At 45.5% G+C, this 23714-nt stretch overlaps 1 protein-coding gene across 1 annotated transcript in view; it reads left to right on the forward strand.

Moving 5' to 3' along the window:
- The first annotated feature begins 8483 nt into the window (after positions 1-8483).
- The window catches only part of BMP6 (bone morphogenetic protein 6), a 198796-nt gene continuing 183565 nt past the window's right edge, over positions 8484-23714 (forward strand). Inside the window, exon 1 of the mRNA XM_075555279.1 lies at positions 8484-9916. Within this exon, the coding sequence (XP_075411394.1) occupies positions 9244-9916 (673 nt within the window). The 5' untranslated portion in view covers positions 8484-9243. The remainder of the gene's footprint in view (positions 9917-23714) is intronic.

Here is a 23714-nt window from a genome sequence, read left to right on the forward strand (position 1 = left end):
CCTGAATATTGTTATGTCAATTGGCATTGGTGTCCCCTGAGACTGGGGCCCTGAGACTCCAACCCGAGACTTGTTTTTTCATAACTTTCTCCCTAGATTCAGTTATATATTTACCACAAAGGTAAATTCACATATACACATATACTCTGTCATGGGTAGACTCCTACTCTTGCTACCACCTTGTTCAGCCTGTGTGTCTATCTAAGCATCTACATGCAGACCACCATTATTGCAGAGTTGTGCATGTAACAGTATTTACTTATATTGCCTTTAACTCTTGCAAACCTCCCAGTTTCTTTCATTCCTTCATATATTCCCAACCTCGCTCCACTGTATACTGCCTTCTCTTTCACCCAGACACTTACCTTGTCTCTAGCCCCAAACTTCCCCTTTATGTCTTTCTTTTCCACCCCTGGTAGCCATCAAAGAATGTGTTCCCTTAGATGTGAAAACCTTTTCTTGGCTATTTATGACAGGGATCTCATATGGCCAGTGGGTTTGAACTACCAACTTTGTGGTTAGCAGTCCAACACTTACGAGACAGTATTAGCTCACATTTATTAAAAATCAGAGCCTCTACAAAGCCCTCCTAGGATGAGCGTAGGATGTGTTCTTATTGTCTTTGCCTAATTGGCCTCCTAGCTCTTCCTCAAACACACAAGGAATTAATTTGTCTTAAGGCCTTTCCCCTTCAGTTTTCCCACTACTAGAATGCTCTCTCCCTATAACCTTGTGACTAATTCACAATAATGTCACCCTTTCAATGGAACCTTTCATCACCCTATACACACTCCCTAACTCCCTTCCTCTTTGACTCTTCTCTACACCTGATAAAGAAGGCAATACTATGTCTCTACATTCAGTGGATGCCTGCAGCCAAGTTCTCTCAGTAATACATGTCTCAATTTTGTTAGGGTTCCTTTGAAACAGGCTGGATCAGTGAAATTCATGACAGAGAGGTCAGCTTAGAAGATTATGGGGACTTGTTGGGGGGATCCCAAAGGGTTATCTTAAAAAAAATTCTCCAAGGACAAAGAATGACCACAGGGGCTTTTAGGAGGAAATTTTAAGAAAATTGAAAACTGAATGGGTGGTAAAAAGGCCAGAAAAGTTGTCTGGAGGAATTGATTTTCCATCACAAACAGGCAGCTGTCCATTCTCTAGGGTAGCAAGTAGTGTCCTATAAGCATTTAGTTGGGAAAGCTTACCTCATTGACCCAACAGCTCTGATCTTCCTCCTTCCAAATTCTTTTTGTTCCCCAAACTCAAAAAGATTTTCAAAGTAGCATGACTTGAGTCCCTTGAAGATGTCAAATGGAGGATTTCTTGTGGTTTGAATCAAAGCAGGGTTAGGAGATGAAAACCCAGCCTTCAGATGGATAGAGACCTAATACACGTGTGGTGTTTTAAGCCACAATACTTGTGGTCATTTGGTCTGACAGCAGTTGGAAACCCTTATATAAGTCAAAAAGTATTGTTACAAACCCATAAAGCCTTATCTAGAGATATCAAACTGTGGAGCTATTGCAATCCAAACAGTGTAACAAGTAACCACACATGTATCGCTTTCACAGTTCTACAACTCAGAAGTTGAGTAGACTTAGATTTCCCTTCACTGAGTCCCCACATACCCAAATCAAGTGTCTGCTGGCCCACATTCTTCTCTGAAAGCTTAAAGAGAGAATCTCTTTCCAAGGTGATTCAAATTGTTGACCAAGTTCAGAATCAAGGCGGAGGTCCCTATTTCTTTACCCGTTGTCTACTAGTTTGTCCTCAGCATTTAGAAGGTGCCTGTACTTCATGACTTATGACCAAGTCATCTTCAAAGGAAGCAAAGGAATGACACAAATACATATATGCACACCCTGGCTCATTGTAGCTTTACTGACAACAGTAAAAATATGGAAACAACCTCATTGTCCATCAATGGAAGAATGGAAAAACTATGGGACATACACACATAATGAATATCATGCAATGTTAAAGAATAACTATGAATCCATGAAACATCTTAGAATATGGATGAACCTGGAGGACATGATACTGAGCAAAGTAAATCAGTTACAAAAGAATAAATATCATGTGAGATCACTGGATTAATCTAAGACTATTGATTATTTTCAGGCCACTTGGTTAGCTACCTTAGATAACCTTTAAAGTCCTTTTGTAAGGTAACATGTTCACCCATGTAACACCAGGGGACAGAAATAAAAATCTCCCCAGTGCATTTTCTTCTTTTGTTTATTGCCTCTCACTTCCTTCTAGAATCTATAAGGCAGAGTAATGCTTTGGATCCCAGAACTTAGCACACTGTCTGTCACATAGTAGATATGCACATATTTGTTTAATGAATGAATGAACACTGGCTAATTAACCTAGACATTTGAATTCTGGGTTCCAGCCATAGGAGAAGGCTCTTTCTATCCATTTTTGTAGAGAATCCATCTGGTTCTCTCTTTTCTACTTTGTGTACATAATCTACTCTTTTTATATCTGAAAAGTGATGAGGTTTAAGACACACTCTATACGCTGTTAACACAACCGAGAAGATCTTATTTCAGGGGGACTCAATCACAAGGATCAATCTAGAACCCCTTCCCAGGGGGACGAGTAATGGAAAAGTGGGGAGGGGCAATGGAGGATGATGTAAGATATGGAAAAAATAATCTATAACTTATCAAGGTTCATGAGGGAGGGTGGGCAAGGGGAGGAGGAGGAAGAAATGGGGAGCTGATATCGGGGGCTCAAGTGGGAAGAGAATGCTTCAAAAATGATGATGGCAGCATATGTGCAGCTGTGTTTGACACATTGGAGGAATATATGGATTGTGATAAGAGATGTAAGAGCTCCCAATAAAAGTATTTTTTGTACAGGGGTTAAGACTCTAACATGTAGCGGAGGAGATGAGTCAGTCAGGGTGCGATGTAGCACCGATGAAGAATACAGCTTTTCTCCAGTTCCTAAATGCTTCCTCCCTGCACCCCCCCCCACACACACACACTATCATGATCCGAATTCTACCTTGAAAGTTTTGAGAGAGCAGAGGATGTACACTGGTGCAGATAGGATCTGGAGGCACAGGGAATCCAGGGCGGATGATATCTTCAGGACCAGGGGTGTGAGGGGCGATACTGGGAGGGTAGAGGGTGAGTGGGTTGGAAAGAGGGAACTGATTACAAAGATCTACATGTGACCTCCTCCCTGGGGGGTTGACAACAGAAAAGGGGGTGAAGTGAGATGTCGAACAGGGCAAGATAATAATTTATAAATTATCCAGGGCTCATGAGGGAGGGGGAAGCGGGGAGGGAGGGGGAAAAAAGAGGACCTGATGCAAAGGGCTTAAGTGGAGAGCAAATGCTTTGAAAATGATGAGGGAAAAGCATGTACAGATGTGCTTTACACAATTGATGTATGTATGGATTGTATGAATCACTAATAAAATGTTTTAAAATTTTAATTAATTTTAAAAAAAGACTAACATGTTTCTTTTCTTTGGGGAGATGGGGAAGAAGGGAGACATAATTTAATTCATAATAGGCCTTACTAGGTAAAAGAGACTGATAGTATGGCAATGGGCAAAAAGAGTGATCATATAATGAACGACATGAATCTCAGTGGCTCGAGCAGACTTGGAAATGCCATGATGTGCTACCTGGTTAAGTCTCTTCTGACTTCTCAGAACAAAGATAGTAGAGGGATAGTAGAGCTAGTAATAGAAATGCTTTAAGCATTGTTTGCTCCGTAGCGAAGTTAAAAGCATAACCTGCACATACCACTTAGGCAATGAAAAATATTTAAACTCGTTAATCTTCCTAGAAGTTCCTAAATACCCAGTTGATTATCCGTATGTAGACAGCCTTCCTAGGATCACAAAGAATCTGAGTTGGTGCAAAAAAATTTGGAAACACACAGAAGTAACAGATTTTCTGTTTGGGTTACAGTGTGGAAAAATCTCTGGAAACAAATTTATGTATTAGTTTTTCACTTTGCCACCAGATGTCCTTCATGAGTAGGAAAATATGATGGCCTGAATGATATTTTGAAGTGTGAATGCCCAGCATTTTTGAATAGTTGACAGAGAAAGGAAAGTGTGAGTGAATGTACATGTTACCACAGTCTTTTGGATGAGATGCATATTTTGAAGGCTGTCCTGCAGGTGTAGCTTTAAGAAGCAATATTTATTGAACTCCCTTTTTTTGATTTCTCATTTTTTGCAAACATTTACTTAACGTATTTCTTTTTAGCTCAACTTCAAATGGGTATTTTTTTAAGCCTGAGCAAATTATCACATTAGAAATGAATATGAATACTGGAGTTGTCATTTTAAAATGAAAAGTAACATGGTAGGATTTTAAGTAGAACTTCCTTAGAACCCCCAGTCTGCTGGATTTGAAATACAATGGCAACATGGCATTTTCGTGTTAAACTAGCTCTAAACACAGCTGCTGACACTTGGGGAAAGTCATTAGTCAGGGGCAACATTGGAAATTCAGTAGTTGAGGGGCAACATAGATTTAGTATAAAATCAAAGGTGACAGTTTAGTGCTAATAATCTAATTGAAAGGAACTTTAGAGTACAGTATGTTTTACATATCAGTATCTTTTTAAGAATCATTTCATTGGAAGCTCTTACAGATATCATAACATTCCAGAACAAAAAGTATCTTTAAATAGGAATTAGTTTGCCTTGCATATGTATTATAAATCTCTAGCAGAAATCCTTGCAATGTGTACATAAAGCACATGGGCATTATTACTGTTTTAAAAGGATTGCAGTGATGTGTGTGTGCACTACACTCTGCATTAGCAAACATTTAGGGATACGATACCCATTCCAGCCCAGCATCCCTGGATGAACGCATGGGATCAATGTACACTTAGTGATAAGCCTTCTTCAACTAGTAGGGCTAGAAGTGGGACAGGCAGCCTGTTTCCAGAAAGCTTACAGCCATCTGCATGAAACGTCAGCCAAGTCAACAGATGTTTGATATCGATTGGCTCCCACATCCGGCTTCTTGACCAAATTCCTCCTTTTCCACCCAGATGTGTTGGAGACAAGTACAGAGAACTTCATCAAGCTTGTCCAGGGTGCATAGGCAGGGGAGCTAACATGTTTATGTCCTGCAGGGGGCAAAGTTACCTTTGCTTTTTTTCTAGTGGCTCTCATCTAAGGTTGAAGGTCAAACCTGAAAGAGTTCTCCCCATCACTTGAGACCCAGCACCTAGTGTCACTTCCCTTCCAGAAATTTCTAAGGATGATTGGGGTGTCTGATTGGGAGGGGTCAGAGAAGCTTGGAGTGCATGAGGAGGTGGTTAGGGGTTCCAATGCCTTTTACACTTGGAGATAGAGTGGTTCCAATTTTATAGTTTCTAAAACCATGGAATTACATCTCTTTGCCACGCCCCTTCACTCCAATGGATGCAATGTGTGGTTTTCTGGAAACACATGGCTATTTTGGCAGCTGTGGTAGTTAGGTTTATTGTGCCAACTAGGTCTCCATAGGAACATGTGGGCCGAGTTTAATCAGGTTACAGTCTGATTGGAAGGCTACCGAGATAAATACTTTCCACGGCCGACACCCCTTCTCTCTTCCTCCCTGGTGAGAACACACCCTTTCTTGTGACTTTAGGTTGAATGTCACTGTCATTAGGATCATTCTCATATCTCATTTCCCATGTATATTTTTTAACTTCCTCTGGCTCTTAAGAGAGACTTTCATGTTAATCATCCAGGGAGGTACCACCTTGAACTAGCTCAACAACCCAACCAAATCCATTGCCATTGAGTCGATTCCAATTTACAGCACACCTGTAGGACAGAGTGGAACTTCTCCATAGGGTTTCTGGAGACTGTCGAGCTTTACCAGAGCGGAGGGCCTTGACTTTCTCCCACAGAGGGACTGGAGAGTTTGAATGATTGACCTTGGAATTAGCAATCCAACACAACCCACCCAGAACACTAAGGTTCTATCTGAGGGGGCCTCCGAAAATGTATGGGGAAATGGAATGAAAAGGCAATGGACTCCTTGCACAAACATTTTAAAGCTTCCTGTACAGCAGAACCACCCATCACTTGCCTGCCATGTTGTTATACTGTAGCCTTGATGGTTTGGGGGTCTTGCGTTGGCCTGCTAACCTCACTAACCTCAAGGTCAGCAGTTCAAAACCATTTCTCCTCAGGAGAGAGATGAGGATTTCTATTGCCCTCAAGGGCACATCTACCCTAAACTAAAGGGTTTCTATGAGTCGGAATAGACTAGATGGCAGTGAGTTTGGCATTTTTGAGTTTGAATGCTGCTATGAGAAGCAACACCACTGGTATTTCAAATGCCAGTAAGGTCACCTAGGGTCACATGTTTCAGTGGCGTTTCCTGACTAAGACAGATGAAGAAGGAAGGCTTCATGATCTAGAACATTGATCTAGTTTGAGAAGATGAGCCCCCCTTGCTTAGAATACTCAACATACACATTGGCTCCAATAATATATTCAAGCATACCAATGACAACGAAGACAGCTCAGGATGGAGCAACATGTAGTTCTGGTGTACATGGGGTGGAGTGATTTGGATGTGACTGGGTGACAACTGACAACACAACATTCAACAAAAAGGTATGGATGATCTTGGGGAAGGTACTCAGGATTGCTGCGCAGATGCGAAATTGACAGCTAATCTCTAAGTACCACTTAAGATAAATGTTATTCAGGTGCATCTACCTCTAACCCAACCAGAAAGGCAAAGATGAGGTGTAGGTGTATATATCTCTCCTCTCGACCTACTCTCACAGATGTACATACAATATGTAGATAACAATGTGATTTTGTGTTTTAAATGCTATATCCTTCCTTATGTACCCTTTCCTATGCTTTGTAAGTTTCCAGTGTGTTTTTGTACCCCTTTGGAACTTTGATGCTGCTTGTGTCTCACTAGATGTCTTCATGAAGAAGGTTTGAAAGGGGGTGGGACATGACTAGAAACCTAAATATACTTGTTTGGGTTTCTGATTTTCTGGTCAAAACTCTTGATTGCTGTTGGCACCGCTGGTCCTTGCAAGTCCTAGATAGAGGACGGAAGGCACTCTGGCATCTCACATGACAGAATACTGCAGATGGCTAGATCTGGCCTTCAGTGTTGCTGAGGTGGTACTATCTGAGACCAATGATTCTTGGGTGTTGGTAGAATTAAAGACTGTTCCAACTGATCATGTGTCTGGAACAGAGCAGACCAAGAAAATCGTTTGCGATAACATTTTGTTTCAACAGAAACTCCATGACCTCATAAAGCCATTAATCTATAATCTTTTGCCATTTGTTTCCTTGCTCCCAAATTCCTCTGACAATGTGCACTAAGGCTGCCAGATCTTATTGACTAATTCGCATGCATTTTTTTTCACTAGGTAAAAGATCCTACCAAGTTTGGTTCCAGAATTCACACATGATTGGACATTCTTGGATAGCGTACAGCTAGTGCATTTGTATCCTCACTGGCACATATACTGCTGCCGTTTGTGTAGAGGGGGCAATGCTTTTGAGTGAAAACTGTGCTTGTTAGGAGAATAAATTGTGGGCTACAGTCGTGATCTTGTTCAATGCTTGCAGAAACTACGTTTCAGGGTCCTACTAACTTGAATGGAAATCTGACCACTCCCAACGCTTTCAGGAATTATCTCTACCACCTCTCCTGCGGTTCTACTTCTCACTATGTTATCAATATTGTATTTCAACATTAAAATGCATCCAAACATTTTCATGAAGGCATGAGGTGTGAGAAACTTAAATGTATCATTTTAAAAAATGTACTGAGTGCTTCCGCTGCCTTTTTTAGGTGTAGCTTAAGCAGCCACACCAAAGCTCAAACGGAAAGAGAAGACAAAACACCAGGCCAGCCCCAAGCATCTAGGACAGCATGGCCTGGCTTGGATTTCGTCCTCACCTGAGGCTGGCTTGTGAGCTGCTGGCTTGAAGGAGGTCCGCACCAGCCCTCGGTTCCAGCGCCTTCTTTGAGAGGCACTGGCCCGCTTAGCGCTTCTGGACATCAAGCAGAGAAACTAAAGGAATCATACAGCTATCTTTTCCCTGTTTTCCCTCAAAGAATTCAAGCAATACTGACCTTGTGGCCGTTTCTGCTTTCTTGTTAACGCAACAATTTAGGCCTTTTAAGTGAAAGCAAACGGAAAGCTTATTGAATTGGTGATCAGATCATTTACGTAGGAGGCCCGTTCTAGTTCCCCTGATCTCTCCGTTTTGGGGAACTCAGGCTCCTGAAGTGCCTCTAGTACTAGAAATCGAGGAGCCTCGTAGGCAACGCCCCTCTCGGAGGGAGAGTGAAAGAACGGGGCGGGCCTATGCAAATAGAAGCACAGATGAAGCTCTCCATTGGCTGCAGGTCCTGTCGGTTAACAAGGAAGGCGGGGCGTCCGTGGGCTGGAGCGCTGTACCTGAGCAAGAGGCGCACTAGAAAGCTCACGTTGGCCGCGGTGGAGAACGCCGCGCCGAGACGCAGGAGGCTGCGAATCTGGCGCCGACGCCGCGGCCACTGGTCCTCCCTCGCCACCCCTTGGCGTGCGGGGTTTGCCGAGAAGCGAGGTGAGAACTGAACGCAAAGCAAGACCCTCGCTGCCCCCCGCCCGGCGAGTGGAGCAGCGTGCGGAGGTTTTAGTGGAGTTTTTGTGACCGAGAACGAAGTTCAGCCTTTGGGGGAAAAGAGTCCTTTCGGGACGCCTTTCGCCGTGGCCCGGGCGCGGCTGCAGGGTGAACTTGACTGAGGCTTCGGCCACACCAGGCGGCTGACAGGCAGTCAGTCACCCCAGCTTGTGAGCTGGCCCCGCGCCGCGACCCCCTTAGGGGCGCTCGGTGAACGCACGTGCGCGGGGCAGCGAGCCCCGAGGGGGGGACCGCTCAGCAGCCCACTAAAGCCACCCCGACCTTGACGCACCTTTGCCTGGAACTTGCCCTTCTCAAGCCCTCCGCGGGGTGTTGGGCTGCCCCCTCCTTTCAGGGGTTCTACCGGGCCAGCTCCCCTTTCGACCCCTCTCCCACCTCGAGCCACCACCTGCGCGCCCGGACGGCCATGAGCGAGAAGGAGTGAGCGCCAGCACGGGAAGCGAGCCCCCCAAGAGGGGTGGCGGGAACTGGTCTTGCCCAGGGCCACCAAGGCCGCGCTCCGGCTTGGCCCCGCCGCTGCCCGCCTCCAGGACCAGTGTAGCCCGGAGCCCGCGGAGCAGCCCGGTCCGGCGGGGGAGGGGATGCCGGGGCGGAGGGAGCAGAGGCTCTGCTGGTGGTGGGCGCTGCTCTGCGGCTGCTGTGTGCCCCCGCCGCTGCGGCCCCTCCCGCCCGCCGCCGCCGCGGTCTCCGCCGCCGCCGCCGCCGCCGGGGGCGCGCTGCTGGGGGACCGCGGCGGTGGGAATCCTGGCCGCGCCGAGCAGACGTCCCCGCCGTCCTCCGCCGCCGCCTCCTCCTCCTCCTCCTCCTCCTCCGGCTTCCTCTACCGGCGCCTCAAGACGCACGAGAAGCGGGAAATGCAGAAAGAAATTCTGTCCGTCCTGGGCCTCCCGCACCGGCCCCGGCCGCTGCACGGCCTCCCGCAGCCCCCGGCGCCACAGCAGCCGCAGCTTCGCGGGGAGCCCCCGCCCGGGAGGCTCAAGTCCGCACCCCTCTTCATGCTGGATCTGTACAACTCTCTGCCCGCCGACGGCGACGAAGGGGCGTCCCTGGAGCAGCGGCAACGACCACGGCCGCGAGGAGCGGGCAGCTCGCCGCAGGCCCCGCAAGCGCCCCCCGGTGCCACGCACCCCTTCAGCGGCAAGAATCTGCTGACTCCGGGACCTGGCGGCGGCGGCGGCGCGTACTCTCTGACCAGCGCGCAGGACACCGCCTTCCTCAATGATGCGGACATGGTCATGAGCTTTGTGAACCTAGGTAAGGATGTGCGTTCAATATAGACACGAGAACACCTTGCTTCCTTCCATCTTCCTGCGTCCCAGTGCAGGGGGTGGAGGATTTGGAGAAGCTTCGGGTCCCCTGGACTGGCTCGGGGCGGTGGGCTCGGCGGGGGACTTTGCGCCACCTGTGCAGCCCAGGGTGGGCACTGGTTGGCGCTCGCCCATGCCGCCCGGGGCGCTGGGCACGGAGCTTGCCCAACTCTCGCTGCTCAGGAGAGGCTCAGTCATCCGTGTCTGGATAGTTGGACTTGGAAGCAGGCCCGCCTGGGAAGGAAATCTCCCTCCCAGGAGTTTTCCCTTCAAATGGCTTTCTTTTGCCCTTAGCACCCAGTGCCAGTTTTCCCAAAGCGACTTTTAGGGAAAACGGCAGCAGCTGAGAACTTTGGAAACTGGACAGGATGGTGCTAAAATGTAATCACGAAATTGCCCACTGGGGGTAAGGCTGAATCTCCTGGTCCCGAAAGGACCGCTGTTGCTACACCAGTTTCGGGTGGTGCTGGCCTAACCTGGAGCCGAATTGGGTTGATTTCCCCCAGAGCCACCTTCACAAGCCTTTGGCCAGTGCCCGAAAGGCTGAAAGGTTGATCAGAGCTCCGAACCTTGCGTGACCCAAGGAAAGGTGCGGGTTAGGGACCGGGGCTGGGCGCGGAGCTTGTGTGAGTCGGTTGCTAGGCAACAGAATGGAAATTGAGGGGCTGTTAAATGGGGCTCTGCCACCGAAGCTCTGTGGCCGACTAGCACGGAGTTACATTGCTTGTTCCCGCATCAGCTGCCTCGCACGTAAAGGCGAACCTGGCGGAGAACGATGCTTGCTTTACTGCTCGTTCCTAAGAGGGCTCCTCTAGATAAAAGCACGCTTTCTGAGCTGGGAGAATCGGGGATATGGTAGCTGTGTCCCAGTGGGTTAGGCAGTGCTGAGGAGTGGGACTCTGTCCAGGCCCCAGAGTGGTTGAGAGGGCACTTGCCAAGCTGGCACACCTCTTTCAAACGCACTCGTCATTTAAGGAGTTCATTTTCCTTCGGGGATTTGGTTCCCCGATAAATATCTCAGCATTTTCTTCTCAAACCGGTAAGGTTTGTTCTCAACCCAGCAGAGCTTTGAGGGGACAACCTGTCTGTGGGGACAGGGCTGGAGGACCGGCGGGCAAATGCGGAGGCTGGATAGAAGGTTGGCCTTCAAGCGGTCTGGCAATCCTCCTGGGAAATTCATGAAATTGAATCTCGCAGAGAGCGGAGCTCCAGGACCTGCCAATCTCGCAGCTTGCAAGGCCAGAAATTCTGATTGGACATGAATGTTCACAATTGGTTGTAACCAAAGCCAGGGCTGAAGCTCGAAAGTTGACAGGTGGGGCTGGGGAGAGGACCAGTGTTGCTGATCGTGGTTATAATTCCTCTCCTTCATACTTCCTCAATAAATTCTACTTCTGAATCTCAGCTTCACTGCCTCCCCTCTCAAGTTTCCTGACAATCTTGGCGGGGGTAGGGGGGGATGTAATGTCTTTTGGGAGCATCCCAACCTGGAAAGAGTGAGTGGAGGTCAGGCTGGGGGGAAACTGACCCACCTGATTCCTTTATGGGGTACCTTCGCTGGGAAACTAGTTTTTCGTCTTAGACTGTGGCTCTTAACCGGGGCTGCCTATCAGCCCTATGAAGACTGCTTACAAAATAAGGAATGGTGGGACAGCACCTCAAAGCAGTTACATCAGAATCTTTCACCCTTTGTAAAGTGCCTAAAATTAAACCCACTGCCTTCCAGTCCACCCCGACCCACAGTGATGGGCCAGCGCACAGTGAAGCTGTCCACAATGTTGCCCATAGACCGAAGCAAGCTTCGGTCACACTGTGGTCCTACCTGTTGGTTAGTAACCGAGTTCTTCAACCACTCTGCCCCAGGCATTCCCTTAAGAGCTTTTGTGACTCTCATGTGACAATATGGCCAAGACCCACTGGCACAGCAGATCCTGATGTTCGGACTGAAACACTTCCCGAAGAATCAATCCCGGTGGAGAACGGAGAGCGACGTTCACTTACATGAGCGCTTCCTAAAGGTGGCTGCATGCTAGAATCACCCGGGCAGTTTCCATTTTTAATTCAGAGGCCCGGGTTGCACTTCATCCTAATTAGACCAGTATATGTGATGTGGGAGCCACGTAGAAGTGTTTTGTTTTATTTTTTGACGTTTTTAATGTAATCTTTTTTAAGATCCCAGGTAATTCCAGAGTTGGGGAACTACTGCTTCTGGCAAAGGAGCCCTGGTGACTAAGTGGTTCTAAGAAAGAGCTTGACTGCCAGCAACAAAGTTGGCAGTTCGAACCTACTAGCTCCCCTGCTGGAGAGTGCTGTGCCAGTCTGCTCTCATAAAGATGTAGAGTCTGAAAAGCCCTCTGGGACAGTTCTGCGTTGTTCTATTAACAAAAAGAAGAGAGAAAACCTCTGCCATTGACTGGAATCCATCTGACTCCAGGCGATCCCTGTGTGGTTTCCTAAACTATAAATCTTTATGCTGGCCTCATTCTTCTCCCATCAATCGGCTGCTGGGGTTGTACCTCCAACATTATGGTTAGCAGCCCAATCTCTTACTTACTGCTCCACCATGGCCCCTGTAGACGAACTGGAAGAAGGCACAAAGCAGCAATTGCTTAACTGTGTGGCTTCCCAAAATAAAGATGTTAGGAGAATCCCATGGATGTCCTAGTCTATGTAGATGGCATGTTCACTGCCTCCCCGCACAGAAAGATAGTTGTTACATGCACTGTGTTCTAAAGTCTTCCTATACGGCACTGGGGTAATTAAGTTCTAAACTGAAAGTACAAATGAGAGTGTTACACAATTGTAAACATCTGTCTTCCCTGTGGGACTGCGGGAATCATTGTATTCATGAAAAACATTTAAAGCACCCTGAATCTTGTCAGTCAGAGTGATGATCAGGAGGAAGTAGGGATCAACATGATACATTTCTTTTTGAATATTCCCACTGCTGGTTCTTCTCTCAGTTCATTGTAGATGTTGATCACTGTAGCAGTCCCTGGCATGTGGGGCCTTCCATGTGCCAGTCTTAATGGATGGTTGCTGCCCCTGGGGCAGGTTTGCAAGGAATCCGGACAACTCAGTTGGGGTACAGAGGCCATTTACTATTTGTTTCCCAAAGTGAAAAGAAAACTTGGCAGCCAATTTGGTGACCTTGTAGAAGTATCCTGAAATATCCTCCAGGTTTTTGCTTAAAATTCACCTTCTTCGAGAGGCCATCTCTCCTATTGGATAGAAATTGGTGCTGTCTCCACTCACATCTATATCTTCACCATTACACCACCCAGGGTGTTGCTTTGCTGCCTTCATCCAGGGTGTTCCTTATTTTAAACAAAGTTCCTTACTCATTTGTTCATCTCCCTATAGGTTGTCAGTCTCAAACGACAGGACCCATGCTTACCAACCACTGGAGCCTAAGTGCCTTATGCTGCTGCAAACATACAAGTCAACAAAGAGGGCATGCGTGAACATAAAGACATAAATTCCTATCTATCTTGTTCATTTGGAAGCACCGGGCATTTAGAAATGGTGCATCTGATATTTGTTGAGTGGAAGTTTGCAGGAAGCGAAGATACTTGCTATGTGCATCCACTTTTTTTTGGTATTTAGTTCACAATGTTTCCCTAATACATCTCTTTTCATTAGTTGCCTATATGCATAATAACTTGTATATTATATTGGATAGTGGTAAAACGTTTCTTTAAATCCTATTATTTAAAACTCCATTCATTTTTAATTAATGAGTTTGGTCTCCAGAAGTAGGATCAAATGAAATGAAGAACTTAAATTATGCCCAACAAAATGAATTAGTATGTGGTTAGTATTGGTATATGTAACAAGAAACTTCTATAATAAAACTTACTGGCAATCTTCTGTACAAAAAACTGGTGAGGGAAACAATTCAGTAAAAGGTGTAATAGGCCTTACTTGCATTCATAGCGGAATACGCGAAGGCTTAAAAAAGTTCATGGAAAAATGTAATGAAAAGAAAATGGACTTTTTCCATGAACTTTTGGAAACACACCCCGCCCCCTCAGTCATATAAATGTACTATCTTTTCTCAATAAGCAGAAGATTAGTAGTACTACCTTTTCATTTGGGTTGCCTATATTTATTAAGGTTATTCCTTTGAAAAATTTTATTTATTTTTAATTTTTATTAAGGTTATTCTTAAGCGGAAAATAAATCAATGCTTGCAGTCTGGAGAATTTGCAAGAGCGTGGCCCAGAAAAACAGGCAGACAGATGTTTTCTTAAACAGAGTGCAAATAGTAAATGTGAAATTCAGTGGTATCACAGTAAGCAGTTCTACAGTGTGTTCTTCAAGGAAGATCAAAGGGCAAGGAGATACCATTGTTTAGACCTGAGCTGGCGTTTCCTCTGGTTGTCCTTCTATTAATGGGTAGAAATTCTTTAATCTGCTGAATCCTGATCGGTTCTACTTAATAGCTTACCTCTGATAAGCCCGGAGAAAGGAGACCCTGCAATATAAACATTTATGTATACAAAAAACAAAATATACGAATGCAAGGTTCAGCATTTTCTTCACTTCTCTCGCGTTTTTAACCACCATCTCTTCTGAGTTGAACTACTTCCCATGCTGGGTTTCAAATGAATGTTTTAGTTGAATACGGAAGGCGATATCAAAGCAAACTTGTTAACAGTGGACCCATCCACTTCAGACTATTTAAGAAGCTAAGTTAGAAAAGAAAGAAGGTAAGAGTTCTTGGATCATTTATCAGCTTTCTGAAACTCTTTCACAATTCAAGCCCCCATCCCTTGCCTCCTGTCTCACGTAGAAAATTGATTGCCCCACAGAATGCTTTTTCCCTTTTCTTAAGCTTAGCTTAATATAAAGTCATTATAGTCTTTAAATTTTTTTTCCATTTTGAACTTCAGTCTCTGGCCCCCCATTCCCTCTCCTTTCTGATCAATACCTATTTTATAATAGTTTGAATCCTACACCCCCAACCTGATTGTTAAGTATTATTGGTTGATTACTATTAATGTTTTACTTTAGTATTGGGAAGGGAATTTAATCATCATTATGTTCTTGATTGTGTTAGCCTGAGTTGACTAGAGAAACAAACCCAGAGGCACTCATATGTGTGTAAGAGAGAACTTTATATCAGAGAGCAATTGTACATTAAGAAAACATTCCATGGTTAGGGTTAGGGTTGGGAAAAAAGAAAAAAAAACATTCCAGCCAGTCCAGGTCAAGTCCATAAATCCAATATTAGCCCATATGCCCATTATCAGTCTATAAATTCTTCTTCAGACTCACACAGGACATGCAATGAGGTTGAAGAAAGATCACAGACCAGTGCGTGGAAAGTCTTGTGGATCCAGTGGCGGTGTAAGCTTCTCGGCACTGGCAGGGTTCTCTACATGGCTCCTCCATCTCCAGGGCATTAGAATAGGTCCATGTGTCTTGTCAGCAGGAATGTCTTGCAGGGAGTGAGCGTGTGTCCCGCCTCTAGCAAGCTATTTAGCTCCTTAGTGCCTCCAAATGAGGTCATCAAGCTGCAACTTATTGACAGGCTAACCTCACCCCTTCACTCTTAATAGTCTCAAATTGACAACAGATTATGTAAGTACCACACTGATCAGCACCTGATGCCCTTGACTCACAGGGCCCTGACTCATGGGATCCCAAGTGTACAAAGTAGATTGAGTTCCTCTGAGTTTCCTTGCCAGACCTTTCTTGTGTGGTGTGGAACCCAATGAGTAGCTTCTATAACTATCTGAGTAAAATGAACAGAAATTAGTACAGATGCTCCCTGAGACGTGAACAATTTGCAAAGTGCCCATGCAGGTAAACAAGTCTTACTAATTAACTTTTTGGCATGACCTTAGGGCTGCCTTCAATCCAGAGTGTCTGTCACCCAGGGACAGTGCAGGGATGGCTAGTGAGGTGTCTTTTGTTTCCCACCAAGAATCAGTATGATCTATGATTCTTTCTCTGTCTTGACAGCTGAGCTCGTTTTACTCGTTTATACATTTTCTCCTCCCCTAAGCTCACACCGCCTCTTCAACACCTGTGCTCCAATCCCTGTTCCTAGTCTGTGATGCTTTGGTGCTGGGGAACATCCAGGGGAGCTTGCAGACTGAGAGATACTAGGAAGAAAGGCCAGTGTCACGGCAGTCTGATCTGCAGTCCATCTTGGGGACTTCTCTGGACAAGGCATGAGCTGGGGGCTAAGAACACCCCCACTCTGGGACCTGGCCAGGGAACGTAGCCGCTATTCATAATGTTCTGGGGAAACATTTCTAGCAGCAGGAAATTTGTTTATAAATCGAACCTTCTCCAAACATTAATAGATTTAAGATTATTTAGTGCTATATTAAATATTGATGACATTTACAGCTCTTAAACCCGAACTCACTGCAATCCAGCCCGTGCCTACGCACAGGACAGGGGAAAACTGCCCCTGGGGATTTCTGAGACTATTATATTAACTCTTTATAGGACTAGAAAGCCCCATCTTTCTCCCATGAAGCAGCTGGTGCTTTTGAACTGCAGACTTTTGAGATTGAAGTCCAACCCTTAACCATTCCACCACCAGGAGATCCCTAAGAGTTCTCAAGGTTCTTGGATGTCATGTGATCTTTCAGACTCGCAGTTAGATTCGCGAGCCTTGCTCGGCCAGGTTCCTTTTTCACAGCTGTTTGATTTGAAGACTGATGGACAATTAGCAAATACTCAGAATGCAAAGAGACACCACATATCAGAGAGTTAAAGAGGAAAATTAAAGAGAATTTTCTAAAGGAAGCTAGAGTTGGGGAAGCCCACATTTTTTACTTTTGTGTGTTTTTAAAGAATTCTTTGTGTGTGTGGGGGGGGTGGTTCTCTCTCCTAGAACGTATGCTTTTAGGAAAGAAAAAAAAAAGTAGATCTATAAATAATCCTCCTGTTTGGTTTGTGGAAGGCCCATTGACCCCAAAGAATTGTTTTCTGCTCTGGAGTGAATGGAAAGCCAGGTTGCTTGCAGTAGCATTGTTTCACTGGGAACGCAGGCCAATTCTCTTTTCCTGCCCTTCCCATCTCCATTATTAAGGAGCCTGGGTCCATAATAGAGATGATATCTAAATTAGATCAGTCATTCTTTGATGGGTCCCCATGGCCTTGTTATCGCAAGCACAGTCCCTGGTGACTGGGTAGAAGAATCTCTTCGCAGCATATTTGCCGAATGAGATGCTGGCTCAGAGGGGCGAGCATTCCTCACTTACAGGTTCAGTGGCCCACACCCTGAATGACCAGTTCCGTTAGGGAGCCTGAGATTGTCCAAGGCCTGGAATGCCTTCGCACATTCCATGGTGCTCATTTATATTCCAGCTTTTTCCTCCATCATCGGAGAGCTCTCTCCACCGAGGGGTGGTGTGGATTCACAGACGGCAGGGGAAAATTGCCTGAGGAAACCCCATGTGTGTGTATGGGGGGTGGGATGGGTGGGGGCGGTGTTGGTGGGGGCTGGGGGGTGAGAGAATTCTTGAGTAGGACTCCCTTGCCGCTTAGCCTTTTCACCTTGTCCAGAATGGGGCTGTTAGCCTGAAACACCTGTGCTTGTTGATGACCGTGCCATGTTTGCAGGCTTGTTGGTTTCCCGTAGACCTGGGCTGCACAGAGTCCCTGAGTTGCGTGTCAGCAGAGTATGAAACCCTGCTTTCAAGTGCGGAGTTGGCCTGGAGAGCTCAAACACAAATTTGGTTTTAGAGTTTATGACCATCCTTGGTGTATAGTTAGCAGGAAAAAGAAATATTTAGACTACATAAAAAGCCCTTATAAATAATGTGAAAAGCCAAACAACTCATGGGGGGCCGGGTGGTGTGGGGGAAGAGCGAGGAGGCTTTTTTTATTTATTTAAGTAAATCATTTTATTGGGGGCTCGTACAACTCTTATCACAATCCGTACATCCATCCATTGTGTACATTTAGTACATTTGTTGCCATCCTCGTTCTTAAAACATTTCTTTCTACTTGAGCCCTCGGTATCAGCTCCTCACCCATCACCCCCCATGAACCCTTGATAATTTATAAATCATTATAATTTTTTCATGCCTTGCACTGACATGTGGTCCTACAATTGCACCCAGGAGGAAGGTAAATAAATGGTCAATAACCTGCAATACACAACATGCTCCATCACGTTAGTTATCAAGGAAGTACATGTTACCATGAGGTACTTGGATCTTTGGAGGCCAAGAGATTTTAATAATTTCCTTGTTCAACCTCTGGGACCAGTAGTTCCCTTTGCTCCTTTTTAAACCTATGAATGCCATTGAAATGTTTTTGAAGACTGAGTTCTGAGGACTACAAAATGAAGGCTCACAAGGTTTTGCTTGACGTTACTTTTTCCAGATTTTATTTGCTCATGTCCATATTGAAATAAATCACATGAACACAGACAGCTCTGCACATCACACCAGAGCAACCAATGAAGGAAAATACAAAAACAAAACTATGCCATGTGTGAGAAGAGGTTGAATGCTACTTTCCCCCCCCTCACCCCCTGGGGCCTTAACCTCAAATAAGAACTTTTCAGTGCGTATCTGAACCATATTTTGGGCTATTATGTGCCGATGCCAAATTCATCTGAAATGGATCTCGCTCTCAAGCCTAGGCATTAAAAAATATTTGTTCCTGTGCATACTTCCACTGAGGTGTCTGTCACCATAGTACCTAGACAGCCCCTCAGGCCCAGATAGGAGTGAGTGATTAAATTTCTCTCTGGATTGTGCCCTGTTTGATCCATGCACGGCAGGATTTGGGGAGCAAAATAAAGAAGGCTGAAGAATGGACAAGAATTATAGGAACGATGTGCTTGTTAAATTATTGAAATTTGAGGCAGAGTTATTAGAGGAGGACCAAACTTTGCCTTCTTCTTCGAAAGCTTATTAAAACTGCATGACTTTGGGGTTGAGAAACGCACAGAAGTATCTTTCTGGCCAATGGTACAGGATCAGGGATTTCCAAAAGCTGCCCTAGGAAAGAATAATTACATCGGAATGAAAAATAAGTTCATAGGCCACTGCTGTGAACCCCGGGGGTAGAGTAGGTTCATTTGCCTTTGAGTTTCTGTCTATAAGAAAGGTCTCTCTAGATTAATGCAGATGGTAAGAAAATGCAATCATCTAAAGAGCATAATCACTCCAAAGAGAAGCCCTGGTGCCACAGTGCTTACGCATTGGGCTGCGATCCCCCAGGTCAGCAGTTCTCACAGTAGCAGTTTCATGAAATTATTGAAACACCCCCACCGCTCAGGGGACGCTTCTGTTCTCTTCCCTCCTAGGTCTCCATAGACCCTGCTGCCTGCACTGTCCCCGAGATGGTCCTGTGGAAGGAACCGCCAGCTTTGTTGTGAATCCCCTTCTCTGCAAGCCCCTGCTCTGTCGGCACTCCTTTCTCCCTGCCCACACAGCCTTGGAAGAGCATTCTCTTTTGACATGTTGAGGGGTTTTAAAAAATTGTTGTAAAAACATTGCTAACATAACGTTTGACAATTCAGCATTTCCATGTGCACAATTCCGTGACATCAATTACATCAAGCTACCAGTAGTATCATTGCCAGATTTACCACCACAATTAACTCATTGCTTCCTAAACAATTGCCCTGCTCCCGCCCGTTCAAACCCATGCTAGCCTATAATAAACGTTAACCTCCATGCATCTGTCTGTTCTAGGTATCTCATATTGGTGAGAGATCACCTTAGCTTTTATATACCACTGTCTACGTGTTCTTGATTCTTTTCATACCCCTCAGAGTGTTGTCAGGAGAGAACAGTCCCTGGCGAAGGACATCGAGATTAGAAAAGTCGTGGGGCATGGACAAAAGAGCTGAAGACCTTTGACAAGATGGGTTGACACAGTGGCTGCATCACTGGGCTCCCACACAGGACAATGGGGAGGAGGGAGCAGGACTGGCAGTCTGCTGTGCATAGCGTTGTTACGAGTTAGAACTGACTCGATGGCTGGCACCTGATGTCTACACAGCAGACTGGTGCAGTATCGGGGGACATTGCAGGAAAACGAGCCAAAACAGCAGAAGTTTAGCGAGATGTATGGTATCAGACTTACTCACTGGGTGTGTGCTGGGCAAGGGTGGCATAGTTGCTCTCTAGTTGGAGGAGTCAGGAGTTAGAGAACCTTGGGGATGAAGACATACAGGCCCAGGTTCTTACCATGGTGGTGAAGAGGGCCATGATTATGGGCCAGGAGGGTGTGGAAGTTCACCAGCTTTTCTGTCTGACTACCTCCTCTTGTTTCACTTGACCCTGAGTAGCTGCCAAAGCATTGCCCCAAATTCACAGGGACTCCATGACAACAGAAGGAAATGCTGCCCTGGCCTGCATGGTATCCATGATCGGATGTGCATCCACGCATCCACCGACTTTCTTTGACTGATTTCAGGAGTAGATCTCCAGGCCTTTCTTCTTGGTCTTGGTCTGGAAGCACTGCTGAGTCCTGTTCAGCATCATAGTGCCATGCAAAGCCCTGCTGGTAGCTGCGGGTGCGGTAGTATATTGTCAGGGAATCTACTCTGAGTCTCTAAATTGGAAGGTGAGAATTCTCCCCCTACACCAGCACGGCTTTTTCTTTCTTGCCATTTCACGGTGCCTTGGGTGAAAGTCTACGAGCACATTCATTTCCCATCCAACAATTTATTCCTATTTTGTTTTGTGACTTTAGTTGCAACCCCCTCATGGTGAGAGCAGTCTTTCTGCTTCCACCCTGGTTTCTCCAGTCCCACTCACCCTTATTTCCTCCCTTTAATGCCTCTTGAACTTTGTTGGCTGATCTCAGAAGTATAATCATCATGGATGTTGCTCCCTTTTTAGGTCTGCTTGCTTGACTAAAGAGTGACTTTCGTGATTTTGAATTATGTTCTAAGTTTTTTTGCTCCTACTCCACCCAGCACTTTCTTTTTTGCTTGTTTGTTTCAGATTTCTTCATTTTAATTTGATCTTTGCCCCTGGTTGAAGTAGATTCTTTTTTTAAAAAATTAAATACTTTTATTGGGGGCTCTTACATCTCTTATCACAATCCATATATTCATCCATTGTGTCCAGCACATTTACACATATGCTGCCATCATCATTTTCAAAACATTCTCTTCCCACTTGAGTCCCTGATATCAGCTCCGCATTTTTCTCCCTACCCCTCACAAACTTTGATAAGTTATAAATTATTATTTTCATATCTTACATTGTCCTCCCTCGCCCCTCACCCACTTTTCCATTGTTTGTCCCCCTGGGAGGGGGTTATAGCTTGATCTTTGTGATCGATTCCCCTTTCCTCCCCCCACCCTCCCCTAATCCTCCTGGTAGCTGTATTCTCATTGTTGGCCCTGAGGGCTTTATCTATCCTGAGTTTCCTTTGTTGCAGGCTCTTATCTATAGCAGTGTGCCTGTTCTGGTCTAATCTGATTTGTAAGGTAGAATTGAGGTCATGATAGTGGGGGGGAAGGAAGCACCAACGAGCTAGAGGAACGTTGTGTGTTTCATTGGTGCTGTACCGCACCCTGACTAGCTCACCTGTGGTCCCTCTGTGAGGGGAAGTCCAATTGTCCACAGATGGGCATTGGGTCTCCACTCCATGCCCTGCCTCTTCTCCCACCAGCCCCCCCCCCGCCCCATTCACATTGGGTATGATTTTGCTCTGGGTCTTAGATGCCTTATACCTGATCTCATCGACACCTCATGATCACACAGTCTGGTGTGCTTCTTCCATGTGGGGTTTGTTGCTTCTGAGTTAGATGGCTGTGTGTTTATCTTCAAGCCTTTAAGACCCCAGACACTATATCTTTTGATAGCCAGGCACCATCAGCTTTCTTCACATTTGCTTATGCACCCATTGTGTCTTCAGCAATTGTGTCAGGAAGCTGAGCATCAGAGAATGCCGGATTGATAGAACAAAGTGTTCTTGTGTTGAGGGAGTACTTGAGTTGAGGCCCAATGTCCATCTGCAACCTTAATTCTTAACATTTAGATATGAGGACATAGTTATATTCCCCTTTTGTTATATATGTACATGCCTATATTTAGACTTCTATAAATGTCCTTTGCCTCCTGGTTCTTTCTTTTCTTTCCCTTTACTTTACTCTTGTCCAGCCTTCATTCAGGTTTAGTAATTCCTCGCTGCTACATTGGCCTTGATTAAGTCCCCCTAGGCATCCAATACCCTTCTCTCCATTGATATTAGTTCATTTGTTGTTCCCCTGTCCCTGGGTTGGTTCCACCCCCCTTCCTTTCTCCCACCTCCCCTTCTCCCGTATACACCCCGGAACCATCGGTCCCTTTCTTTTTATCTCTGAATTGTTTATCCCGCCTATCTTATCTAGATAGACATGCAGGGACATTAATAAGTGCAAAAACCAGGCAAAGCTAAACAAAACTACAAAGGAAGGTCAAGGCCAATAAAACAACAACACAAAGAAAGCCACTGACAGAACTGGAAAAGCCTATACATAGTTTAAATTCTGTTTGTTGGCATTTACAAGTGTTTTCCAGTTGAGTCCGATGGGGTGCCACACTCTGTCTCCAAAGTCTGTTTTTGGTATTCCGTGGGAATTTCATCACTTTGCTCCCCTTGCTGCTCTGTTGCATGCCCTTAGTGTTTTGCCCAGCGTGATGGGGTCAGATTGTGCTCAGTTCCCAAATTATGTCTCCAGTGTTATCCCCCTCAGCACAGTGATTTAGTGAGGGACATCGTGTCTCGTGGTGGCGTTGGCGATATGGTCCTCTCCGTGCATTGTCTGCTCTGAGCAGGAATATTGTTCTCAGAGCTTGGTGGACCAGGATGTCCTCCCCTCCCTGTCCATCCCTGTCCCCTCCCTGTCCTCCCTGTCCATTTCTCCTGTGTGATCTAATGAGATGCGCCCTTCTCCCCAAGCTTTAGCTCCAGTGCTGTCCTCCAAAGTGCATTCTTCTGTGGGGCGAGGGGGTTTGGTGTCCACATAGTTGGGATTGGGGCTGGCTCCCCAGACCTCTCTCTGGATTCTTTGGTACATGCCGGTATGTTGTATTTGCATCTTGGCACATCGGGTTGCAGCCTGATCTCCTCCCAGCACTTTCTATTGTGATCTGCATCTGAGCAGTTCTTTAGGTCTCGAGACGTGACTCATGTGGTCCATGAGAACTAAGGTGTTAAGACCTTAGTTGCTACTTACCAAAGTAGGATGTAGAACATTATTTTTGTGGGCTACATATGCCGGTTGGCCTAGATGTCCCCCAGACTATGATTCTAAGACCCAAACCCAGCAACTCAGTAACTTCAAGGTCCTAGATCATGGTTAAGCAGTCTTCATAACTTTGACTTCTAGTATTTACATATATATGAATATTTGGCGCATTTAAAAATAAATGTGTAGAAACAGCCTCTGCCAAACCTATATATTTGTGATGTACTCCCATATATCATTCCACACCTATTCATCTTGCATCTCTATTGATGTATGCAGTAATAAATTATGATTACTGTTATTTGAGATGATCTGCGTAACAATTTTTACCTTTCTTGTCTTTTACTTATGTGTACCTCACAGTGTCTTCCTTTGCCTTGATCATGTCATGCTGACCTCCATTTATTGTATGTTGACTTTTCCTTCACCCAAGTGAATACAGATCTACTCTCTAGTGATTTTCTTTCATCCTATATTGTATATATATACACAATATATCCTATATTGTATATATACACACATACATATACATATATATGATTACTTTTCTTTGGGTAAACTTTTTTTTTTT

Source organism: Tenrec ecaudatus, chromosome 7 (genome assembly GCF_050624435.1).
Source record: "Tenrec ecaudatus isolate mTenEca1 chromosome 7, mTenEca1.hap1, whole genome shotgun sequence".
NCBI classification, from domain to species: domain Eukaryota; kingdom Metazoa; phylum Chordata; class Mammalia; order Afrosoricida; family Tenrecidae; genus Tenrec; species Tenrec ecaudatus.